General features: G+C 34.9%; 1 protein-coding gene across 6 annotated transcripts in view; it reads right to left on the bottom strand.

The window, feature by feature from the left end:
* Positions 1-12,870, bottom strand: part of EPHA5 (EPH receptor A5) — a 356,087-nt gene that overhangs the window by 99,193 nt on the left and 244,024 nt on the right. For all 6 annotated transcript variants that reach the window (XM_059670011.1, XM_059669975.1, XM_059670021.1 and 3 more), the window contains 2 exons: positions 11,220-11,344; positions 2,689-2,848 (listed from right to left, as the gene is read on the bottom strand). In XM_059670011.1, coding sequence (XP_059525994.1) covers positions 2,689-2,848; positions 11,220-11,344 — 285 coding nt within the window. The remainder of the gene's footprint in view (positions 1-2,688; positions 2,849-11,219; positions 11,345-12,870) is intronic.

Genomic DNA, 12,870 nt, shown 5'->3' with positions numbered 1-12,870 from the left:
TGAGTACCCAATTAGAAAATTCTTTTTTAAAGTATATGTGCAAAGCAATTATATTCTGATAATTGTCTCTCCTAACATACCTGAATAAGCTAGACTTTCCTTAGTAATGGTGACTCATGAAAGCCAGTATTCTTGTCACCCATCAGAAGAAAATTGTTATTATAAAACATGAAAATACATTTAACATACCATTATTCTTGCATTCTAGTATTTTCGGACTCTTATTAAAATATGTATGTGAAGTACTAAATTATGATGTTAAATAAATATTATGATTCAACTTTAAGGAGCAACCTATCACTCCTTTTTAGTCAAATACGGAGTTAAAGAATAAAAATGGTGATAATTAAAATAACCCTTCCTTTTCAGAACTTCTGTAGCATTTCTGTTATATGCCAATCACATGACAATTATTTGTGCAGTACTTTGTGCAATCACTTGAATTATTTTATTGGCATATAACAGAAATGCTACAGAAGTTCTGAATAAGAAGGGTTATTTTAATTATCATCATTTATATTCTTTAACTCCGTATTTGACTAAAACAGGAGTGATAAGTTGTTCCTTAAAGTTGAATCACTTGCAGTGCCCACAGTGAAAATCTTTTGATGTTTAGAATAAAATAAGATAAGTAATAAACAAAATCAGTATTCTAAAATGGTTTTGTAACAAATATTCCATCCTTTAGAATTAAATAGACTGCATTCTTAGTCTCTGGAGAGAAGTTTCAGGTATTACTTTTGATGATTTCTCCAGAGCCTAACGAAGACTTACATGTAATAGGTGCTCAATACATCCTTGTTGAATTATATCCAGAAAAGAGTCTACATAAAGTTCAAAGGGGGATGGTATGCAATAGGTACATTGTACAAAGAAAAAGTCTTGTAAAAAATGTTTGCTAATATATGTACATATATTCAAGTAAAAATAAAATTCCACATTAATAACTAGGAGGCAGAACAGCCCTGAAATATTTTTAGTATCTATTAATAACACTAAAGTCAACTTAAAGTATAAAAATATTTGACTGATATTTTTTCCTCTAGAAATTATGTAGAAAATTATAAAAAGTAGACAGGCTTATGTGAGCATTTTAAAAAGTATATGGAAAATGACTTAATATTAGTTTTCTCAGTTCTCAGCTAGATGAATTTTGGCATAACTGGAATTTACTCTTTAAATAAATAAATAAAGTTAGGGCCTTAGCTGGTTTGGTTCAGTGGATAGAATGTTGGCCTGTTGACTGAAGGGTCTCAGGTTCGATTCCAGTCAAGGGCACATGCCTGGGTTGTGGGCTTGATCCCCAGTAGGGGATTTGCAAGAAGCAACCAATTAATGAGTCTCATCATTGATGTTTCTATCTCTCTCTCCCTCTCCCTGCCATTCTGAAGTCAATAAAAATAAAAATATGTATTTTAAAAAGTAAGGAAAGGTATATTAAAAGGTCTGGGGGGAAAAAAGAGTTGCTGAACATGCCAACATCCTAAAACTAAGTAGAATTTTGTAATTTTTTTATAACTGGATCTTTTACTTGCGTTGTTATCAATGCACTCAAGAATATTGTGAGATACTGGTTGGTGATACTGTTCCCAGAGTTGGTAAACCACATAAGCATTATGCAGTACTAATGATACCAAACCAGAAATAAAGCCTATTAGCATGCCCAGCTTGTAGAACAAGCCTTTTGTCATAAATCCAGTTTCGGGTTTAAGGTGTGAGATTAAATAATCAAAATATTACCAATATTATAAGGATTTTGTGGCTAATTTATTCTTTATTAAGGAACTTTGATGAATAGTATTAAATGTTAGTATTTCATTAGCTTCAATTAAACTTCAGACATAGAATTTTCTTTGCACAGAAAATATAATTTTAGATTTTTTTCCAGGGTATCCTAGACTGTATAAAATTAAGTAACACTTAAAAATCTAGTTAGCTCTCATTTTGTTGGTTTTCAAAAGGAGGAAATATTCATTTTATTTTCTCTATTTTAAAATCACTAGTTCTTACAAAGCCTGGCTTTTTAAAGTGTGTATAATCACATGTATTATAAACCAGGAAGTTATTGTCTTCTTCTAGTCTGGTTTTAACATGTACTTTAAGACGAGTAAGAAATCTAAATATTTTCTTTGACATTAAAGAGGAAAAGGTTTTGTGCTATTCTATGAGGGGGTGGGAGGGATGGCATAAGAAAGGTTTTCCAGAAATATTTTCAGACCCTCTACTCAGCGATACCACCAGAGATTTTGACATTTTAAAACCATCAGGCTGGTTCCTAAGACCACCATTTTCTTGCCGAAATCAATCCTCAGGAAAGCTCCCTGTGGAGTTTTCATAGAAAGACTAAGCCTGGTAGCGCTGTTCAATAAACCAACTAAAACGTAAACGACAATAATTCAATGAAGTATGGAAGTGGCGGGAAGGACGTCTTTAAAAGCAAGGTTTAAACGTTTCTTAAGGATCTCCTCATGGTTCACCTCCCCACGGAATTAACTGGGTGAGGAGTAAGGACCGACTGCTAACCCGCTAACCTGCGGCCACAGCATACATCCCACCAGAAAGGGTCAGGCCTGGGAGGCAGAGAAGCAGCGGAAGGCTGACAGCGTGCCCAGGGAGAGTATTGATCCACTGACTCTTTTCTGGTAACCATTACAGAGACAGGAGTTGACAGTAATTAAAATGACTTACACACTGGGATGGTTTCAAACTCAAATCTTCGGCTGAAGACGCCGTAGCCTGCTGCGGTGCGTGCTCGAATCTGGAAGACATACACTGAAGCTGGTTTCAAGCCCTCTGCAGTCATAGTCGTCTCTTTCGATTTGATGATTGTGTAGCTGGTCTCTTGGTCCTAGGATTACACGTGTACATACAATAAAAAAAGTCAACATATGAATTACTAATGACAGCAAAACTTAGAATCATATATAAGAAGACAGATCAGAAACCAATTTCTCTTAGTATAGATATACTATAGATATACTATAATAATGTAAAAAAAACCCCACACACCTACACACACTAGGTGTGCTATCTGTGGTGAACTCAATGATGGTGGGTGACATGTCACCATGTCTGCCTTTGGCAAAAATCAATCTTCGTACTTTTAAAATACAATTTACAGGAGGTAAATTATCTTACAGACTATTTTAGTATTGTTATATGTGTGCTTGTTTTTCTCAGAATGTTTTATTGGAGCACATCTAGCATGCTGTCTGTTCATAGAAACAGGTGACAGTGTCTCGTACACTATCCGGTAAGACTTATGCTTTATATCTTAAGTGAATTTGATTTATAATCATATTTAGGGCTTGGGAGAGGCAATGTCTGCTTCACTAGAGAACTTTCATTTCAATTTGCTAAGTCCAAACAAAGAATATTTAAGAATACATAAAAGCAGAAGGTAGTTTCATTTTCACAAACTTTCTATTTTTTTCACTTTTCCTTAAACCTTTTTAAAAATTGTTATTATTTGTTTGGGTGTGTAGTAAATGGGGACAGTGAAAACAATCACTGGAAAGGTAGTTTGGAAACTGAAACAAAGAGGAACTGTTAACAAAAGTCTAGACTAACACCTGTAACCCCTCTCGTTGCTGAAGTTACGATGCTGAATATAAAATCTTAGGCCTATAAAGATTCAAAACACAAAGTCCCTGTTTTAAACTTTCTTCTCTATTTTATTTTTCTGTGTGAATTCTTGGTTAACCTTGTTTTTTTCTTAAGGTCTTTTTACATGTATTACATTTCTGATAGATATTAAAGGACACATAAAGATAAGTAATGGTCAGAGATATCTTTCCTCCTTTTTAAGAATCGGTCATTAATTATAATGACTTGGTTGGTGACTGTAAAGCATCATTTCCAAAATATTCCAGGAAATTTGGTCTTTACAAAGAGAAACATATATTAATTTTAAAAAAGATTTAATGAGAATAATATGTAAATGATTTTCTCCTAAGAAAAAAACAAAAATATAACATTTACTTCTCCAGCACTCTAATAGGGAACATGGTTATTATTTAATCTTCACAGTGCATTAAAATCCAAAACAAACGCAAACCACAGTTCTTCTTCCATGAAGTTTACAATCAACAGCAGCATGCCATGAACATTACTTTCCTGAGAACACTGAAATTACCTGCTAACATACAGCAAGTCCATTCTTACTTTTATCTTTAGTTTCCTTCACTGTTAAAATTGGGGTAGAGAATTGGTGCCTGGATATCCTCCAAGAGATGTTGTGAGAATGAAATAGGTAATGTGTGTGTAAACACTAAACTGTAAAATATGTGTTTTAATTGTACTAATTATTATTTTAATGTTTTAAATAATTTGACATATCAGTCAACTTCTATCCATGTTCTATACTACCACCAATAAAATCTAAATTATACAACCTTATAAACCTCCTTCTTTCATAGCAGTTTTATCATTCCTCATGTAATATGATCAAACATGTAAATTTATCTTAGGGTTAAATATATCCAAACCTCTCCAAATTGGTATGGTCTCATTTCTAATTCAAATAGGTTTTCTGATTCACTCCATGTAAACAATTGATCTTAATTTTTTTAATACATAGATTAATTTAAGTGCCTAATCTTTAAAGTGTTTAGGAAAATTTTTTTTAGAGTTTTGCAAAGGATTTAAAGTAGATAATTAAATCTTATAAAATTTGACTAGTAATATCAGTAATTTTCTTCATTCACAAACATTTACTGATCTTCTCTCATCTCTCTAATACCCCTTCTATATGCTAAGAATACAGCAGTGAAAAAGCAGATTACCTTTTAAAAGAGGCAAATAGCTTCTATATCAGTGATGGCGAACCTATGACACACATGTCAGAGGTGACACGTGAACTCATTTTTTTGGCTGATTTTTCTTTGTTAAATGGATCAAAAATATAAGTCTTTGTTTTACTATGGTTGCAAATATCAAAACATTTCTATATGTGACACGGCACCAGGGTTAAGTTAGGGTTTTTCAAAATGCTGACATGCCGAGCTCAAAAGGTTCGCCATCACTGGTCTATACACTATCATGTGTACTGACGTTCTGAGTATGCTCAAGATTGTGACTGAATATGCAAGATTTTCTCAATGCTATTATACTTCCCAGCTTGTGACTGAAGCAGTAATTTTCAGTAAGAAATAACATAATATCAGTTTGCCATTATTTGCAATTAGTTTAAAGAGAATTTAAGTTGGTGAAAAACAATCTAGACAAAACTAAAGTTAGGATTCTGATATATTTGACATAGCTATGATTGTTACATAAAATATTAACATTTATAGTATAAAGTAAAAAGATTTTTTTAAGAGAAGTACACAGGAATATCAGTGTTCGAAATTCAGCCATGTAATTCAAGTATGTGTGTAAATGTGAGTATACAACTCAACCTCTGTTTTTTCTTTGATATGTTAACCTAAAAATAAAAACCCTTTCAAAGTGAGAAGAAACAAGCCTTTATTTGAGATCAAAGGATAGCTACTCAGTAAAGCACTGATTGATGCAGAAGCCCACAAAGTGTTCTGATTAGGAGACAAGGGCAGAGGATACTTAGAAAAAGAAGGGGGAATGAGTACATAAATGGAAGGCATTTCTATTGATATAGATAAGCTCACATAGTGACGTCAATTCTAAAACTTTTTAAAAAAATATTTTTTACCAGTAGTCAGTAGTCATCAGATAGTTAGTCATAATATCTGATTTCATGTTATTTTTACAAACAGTTATTTGGGATTCAATGTTGCTTTAGGCCTAGGCCAAAGGTCATTCTGCCCTGTTTGAACATTTTCAAAGTTTGAAGCATAAAATATGCAAGGCGGTTCCTCTAGTTCAAACTCTGTTTTGAAGTGACTCCATTTATTTGACGTTTAAAATGGGATGAAATTATTTATCAAGAGCATTGTGAGCACAGAGAGAGAGATGGAGATAATATACAGAGCACCCAGCACAACTTCTATACCATAATAGGTTGTAGGTAAATTTGATTTAACCCTATAGAATGTTGATAAAATCTTCTAAGGAGACGAAAAAAACACACAAGTTTACATGTTTGGAACTCTTAACTATTGAAGTCACAAGGAATACATTTTGTCAGAAAAAAGAAGAAAAAACATGGCAAGGAAACTGGAAATTTGCTCCTTGAAATAATGCAGTATCTATATAATATCACTTGCACACAATTTTGCAACATTCTAATTTATCTGTTAACATTATGCATGTCTTAGTGGTTCCTTATCATAGGTGTAATTGTACACTGTCTCTATGAGTAGTTGAATACTATCTTATTGAAGGGACTTAGCAAAGCATATATCTAAGGGATCAAAGCCCGTAAACACGTGTGTTGAATTATCTAAATATCTTCCAAAATTTGCCTTTGCTCCCCTCTTTTCAATCACTGTCAGATTAAAATTTCCTCCATATCACAAATCCTACGTACACATCTTAACACCCACAACCACATGACAGCAAGCTGCCAAGTCCTTGGTTCAGACAGTGGTGGCTTTTGCTGCCTTCCTGCCCCGTACCCCGCTGAGCAAATGAGCTACATTTCCCCAGCTGCTTAGCAAACACTGTTCACAAGCAGGGAGGGGAGGGCCTGGACAGAGGGAGCCAGCTGGCTAACACCCTGCCCAGGGGCAGCTTCCCTTAGTCTCTGCCTTTAATTAAGAGATGGCAATGGGCCCATCACCATGCAGGAGCAGGGAGGCCCAATGACCTCTATTAGAGCAGGGCGATTGCAGGCAGAAATGCCAGCTGGCAAATGCGTGAGCCCTGGAAAGCTCTGCCACCTGTGTCTGGCCAAGAGCCAATCAGGAAAGTAGTGGTGGCATTCAGAAGGTTCCAAATGAACTCTGGGAACCTGTCAGGACCCCTATCTTAATACATGGTATAAAAGCTCATTATCCTTTTTTTTTTTTCCTTCTTCTGAAAGTGTGAAGCAAAATCAGAACTAAACTTTACATGGTTTTTATTGATTTGCTCAATAATTTAGCTTGGCAAAAAGGTCTGGGATTTAATATCTTTATTATAAAAAATATTGACCAAAAAAGTTAATAACTTATCCAAATAATCTATATATATAAAAGGCTAATATGCAAAGTGATCCCTTGGGAGTTCGACCAGGAGACTGGAAGTTTGATTGCGCACTATGACATGCACTGATCACCAGGGGCCAGCGTGGAACAAAGGAAGGCCCTGGCCTGCAGCGGGCAGCCAGGGAAGGAAGGCCCTGGCTGGCAGCCAGAAGGCCCCGATCTGCCCTGATCACTGGCCAGGCCTAGGGACCCTACTCGTGCATGAATTTCATGCACTGGGCCTCTAGTGTATCATATAAAAGGTTTTGTTGATTTTTATTTCATGGAGGTAGGCAATTTATTATTTGTTTATTGGGGAATGTGTAGAACTCACTTTTCCCAAATCATTTTTCTTACTTTGAGTTATATAGGTAGTAAACTGTGTTAATACAGAATTATATATAAAATATTAAATATAAAACCAAATATTACTGAAAGAAATGATTTTAAAAGAAATTAAACTACAAATAAAATTCCATCACATGAATACAATCATTAGAAGAAATATCAATAGAAAAGAACTCTGCTCCACCCCTTGTTGAGTAACTCTAGTAACAGCTTAAAATTTTTAAAAAAGAGATAAAGAATTGCTTCTATATTATAGAGGAGGGGCAAAAGTAGGTTTACAGTTGTGAGTATGTGAAACAGAGTTTATTCTTGTGTTATTATTTATTAATTATTGTATTATTTTCCATATGGACAACTATAAACCTATTTTGCCCACCTCTGTATATATGGCACTTATACAGATGCTGGGAAGTAATCATAAAAATAATCAAAGTTTATTCATAAATGTGAAAAATAAGATAATTTCTTTAAAGACAAAAAGGAAAAACCAGGCATTGGCCCAGGTAGTTGCTTCAGGGTAGAAAAACTATGCTAGTAAAGAAGCACTTGCTCTAGCCAGTTTGGCTCAATGGATTGCGTGTTGGCCTGGGGACTGAAGGGTCCTGGGTTCAATTCTGGCAAGGGCACATACCCAGGTTGTGGGCTCATGCAGGAGTCAGCCAATTAATGATTTTCTCTCATCACTAATGTTTCTATTTCTATCTCTCCCTCTCCCTTTCATTCTGAAATCAATCTATAATAATAAAAGCATAATATGCTAATTAGAGCAGACCGTCGAACAGTGGAATGACCTTCCGGACAACCTTCCGGATGAAGCCAGGCCAGCCACCATGGCTGTGAGAGCCATGGCAGCCAGGCTGCAAGGGCCAAACCCCTTGTATGAATTTTATGCATCGGGCCTCTAGTAAAATATATATTTTTTTAAAAAGAAGTACTTATAGAACGTTTAGTCTCACTGCTCTTGACCTTTATTTCATCTAAGAGAGATATTCAGATGCATAGTTTTTGGTGTATAGTTATTTTTAAGTGCCATTATTCATTTCAACTTTTTAAAAAATCAAATTTAATTACAATAAAAATTTGGGAACTTATAATATTTACAAATATTCCATCTATATAATATATATATAGTTCTAGTTACCTAACTTTGCATGAGTATTCAGTAAAAAAAAAAAAAAAAAGTTTATAAACACTTGAGTAAGAAATGAAAACTTTAATTTAGCAAATTATATTTGGATATAGAATGTGTTTAAATTGTAGACCTGTTGAATTCAGATTTCAGTTTGGAGAAACAGGGATCAGTTAGGGATAATTAATATAACATTTTACTTAATTTACTTCTTTTTTACAATAAAATCTATAAACCATGTCTCAACATTGGTTTTTCTTAGAGGTATTCTCTTAGAGCATTGTTGGTGAATAATGTATTTGATGAAGTATTTTCTGTGAAATATAATTATCTTCATTTATGTTCCCTAATGACCCAATAGTTTACATTAAGTCAATTATTTACATCAAGTCATTCCTAGGAAAACAATTTCAAAAGAAATAATTTTCTGTTTACTCATTTATTTATAAAATCAGTATACGAACACTGTACAGGCAGAGAAGACCTAGAAAGAATATGTAGTTAGCCTTGCTCTCAACCTCCCCACACATCCTACTGTTTTGTACTCATACTTTTACACAAGGATTTGTCAAATTAATAATTAAAGAAAAAAATTAAAATATATATTCTATAATGCTATGGATTATTTCAGTGTATTTACTTATACTCTTATCTATGCATAAAATGTTAGATTTTAAAGTATTTTTTATTAATAAGAAATCAGTATTTTTCATTATATTTTTGCAGTAGTATAAGGATAATAATTTATTCCCCCACTCTCTTCCCATGTATGGTTTGGGCAACTTCTTAGGTATTGCAAAATAAGTTTTTGTACTACCTCTCACCCTCTTCACTCTTCCTTAAGAGGGAAAAGGTGATGTCTCTGTGAGTCTGGGAGAAGCAATCGAGTCAGTGTGGCTGAGCCCTACCCTTCTCTCTTGGGACCTGCTTCTCTGCATTATAATCTACAACCACCCTCATTTCTACTTCTGTAGGACACACACTTCTGGGTCAGTTTCTCCTACCCACTAATGACGAGGCTGGTTGGGTACTCCTCTCTCTTCATCTTCTCTGTTAGAACCCAGGTTGTTCTAGGGCTGTATGTCACTGAGATCCAGACCACAAACATCACAGTGAAATGGGGCTGGGAGCTGGAAGACTTAGGATGCCTGCGTATCTAAGCCAAATACTGCCGGGGTCCAACCCCAGCAGGTCCAGGGGTTCCCAAAGGCGTAGACGGAGTCGGCGAAGAAGGAAGGACACGGAGACAATGTTCAGTTGATCAGCAGCCTAGCCAGGATCTCCAGCCAGGATCTCCAGCCAAGTTCTGGTCTGAATCTCCAGAGAGGTTCTGCTTCGGAGCTCCAGCCAGGTTCTGTAGCCATGTTTTCTTGCTAGGTTCTCCAGCCAGGTTCCCCAGGTTCTCCAGCCAGGTTCAGTCACCAAGTTCTAGTCAGGTTCTCTTGCCAATTTCTGTAGTCAGGTTCAGTCCAGGATCTTTTGCCATGTTCTCTCCAGCGAAGTTCTTCTGTCTCTAGAGAATGTTCTGTGTAGGTTCTGTGCCTAGGTTCTGTCTCTCTAAGTTCTGTCTCTGAAGTTCTGGTCTCGCTGTCTTGTTGCATCTGTATTTATACCAGTTGATTCCAATCCTATCAATCTCTATTCCAAAGGTTAGGGCGTTTCTTATCTCCATTCCAGGGAGTAAAGATTATGTAGCTTAAGCATGATTGTTCGTAGTTAAAATGATTAATTACCCGCCTGGCACTTAGTTAAGAGGTTTTATTCCCTCCCTAACTTCAGGGGAAAATCCCTACCTGGGGATTCAACCTTTCTCGGAGACCTTTGTTAAAACACATAGTGCCAAGAAGGTGAGCAAACATATTAAGAACCGTATGCCATATATGCCAGGTCCCTTGAAACAACAAGGATTGACTGGCTCCCGGCAAAATACTCCAGTCCAGCTTTAGAAATTATAGGCCTGTCTTTGGTTTCCATTTGTTTGATTCCTTTATCAGTAGCTCACTTAGTTGTGGATCCAGAAAAGAAGCAGGATGATGATAGCCTTCAGACCTCAAAAACTATTATGGCAAACATGTAAGAATTGGACCCAAGAGTCAACTCAGGGAAGAAATCGAGAAAATATAGGGAATGTGAGGCACGCATTTCCAATTTTGGGCCCAACATTTTAAAATAAATGTTATGTACAGTGTTTGGACTTTATGCTACTTTGTTATGAATTTTAAAAATGTATACATTACATACACATCTTATCTGTTCACACTTCCTTAACACTATAGGCATTATGCAGGGTTACAGTACACAGCGCTTTTTCTTGTAGTACACTTCAGTCAGTAATGAAGGTCAGCAACTTGAGTGCTTGTGACACTTTGAAAACGTCCTATGCCTTCATCTCTTAATGCTGTGAAACCTAGTTAAGCCGATGTTAGACTATATGGCAATATCCGGGCAGCACAAACTAGTTGGCAGCAAAAGAACACACATAGCATGCTCCCTGTACACTCCTCACCTTCATAATCATGACTGCAGAATCAATTGTCATTGATTTACACATAAAATTGCAACAGGCTTTTCTACAAATTGGATAATTGTCATTTCTAAAATGAAAAAAAAAAAAAAAAGAGAAGAAGAAGAAAGGACATTCTTTATTTTGTTAGTCCTACCTTTTCAAAATATTTGATTTCATACTCCAGGATGATTCCATTGGGGCGATCTGGCTCTTGCCAAGACAAAGAGATGCTGTTCTTTGCAATCTTCCCCTTTTTCACATTGGTGATTGGAGAGGGGGCTGCAAAATAGTATAAATAAAGAGTAGCATGATTAACAGAGCCCTGAAATTACAACTGTGTATAATGTATTTGGCATTTCTGGAAGGCAGTATAATAAAAATCCCAAACAATTAAATTTTCTTTTAACCTGGAAACAATTTTACTTTCTCTATATAATACAAGTTTTTATAGATTGTAAAGTGTTTTACAAATATAAATCAACTAAGTATCCTGAAAATTTTCTATCATAAAACTGTAGTCACACAGAAACTGAAGTCTGCATTTTTTTCTATAAAGTTTAGAAACATAAATGAATGATTTTACTTTTTCTTAATAAGGATATTTGTGTTGACCTGAAATACTTGTTTTAAAATTTATGGACTCTGTATAATATATGCCATTATGCTAATAGATACATAATTATCTATATTACTACATTTTTGCATCTTTAAGGTTCTCTTTTATTTATTATTTCTGAAATTGTGAGTTCTATAATCATTATTAAATTTATATATTAAATATAGTGCATGTTTTCTTCAAAACTATGTTATAAAATATGTTATACCTTAGAAACAATTGCAAATAAAACAAAAATTTTCCTTTGTTTCTATTCCCCACAAGTATTTCATGAGATGTCACAATCACCTATGGTGCTTGTTGTTATTGGCCAGTGTCTACTAAATCGTACAAGAAAAAGTAGTTTTTTGATGAAAATAGAACAAATTGTATGCTATTTCAGATATGTCTGGATATTTTAAATTCGCAAACATATGAATATTTGATTCAACATCCATTTTTATCCATCTGTTGATACTTGTGTGGGCTCTGGGTTTGACATTATAAAGAGGTATTGACTAACATTTTTTAAATGTAGATTATCTTTATTTTGTAGCTTTTAGCTTCTATAAAAGATATAGGAAAGACTATCATCATCTAATAAATGATGTGCCTGTGATATAATATATATTAGATATAATATGTATACACACACACACACACACATATATGTATATAATAGGTACATATAAGATGTTAATGATGGCAGACATAATGAGTAGGATATAACCAGAGTCATAGCCTATCAACAGCAGAGCATTATAAACAGTATCAGACATATGCTGAAATTGAATTTTATATACTCAAAATGTACATTTATATAAAAATGAGATATATATATATATATATATATATATATATATATATATATATGATTATCTCAAGAGTAATACACAAACCCAGATTTTCAAACAAGGATCAACACATGTGTGTCCTCTCACCCCACCTCCTGCTACTCCTCTTCAGCAGCCTTGCCCAGGCTTTCTGCTCATAGGCACTTCAGACACACTCCTACCCAAGGGCCACAGCACTTGGCATTCATCGCTCAGAGGTGCTTCTCCAGAGCTCTCCCTTTCCTCTGGGCTCTCCTGAGACCTTGCCTGTCTACTTTATCACTCGAGTAACTAACTCTCATCTCCATCTCTTCACACCTCACCATGCCCTCTGCTCCTTCAGTGTTTCATTTTTCTCCTTAGTTCTTTCACTTGTA

This window comes from Myotis daubentonii, chromosome 1, assembly GCF_963259705.1.
Source record: "Myotis daubentonii chromosome 1, mMyoDau2.1, whole genome shotgun sequence".
NCBI lineage: Eukaryota > Metazoa > Chordata > Mammalia > Chiroptera > Vespertilionidae > Myotis > Myotis daubentonii.
This window is presented reverse-complemented; position numbering and strand designations above follow the sequence as displayed.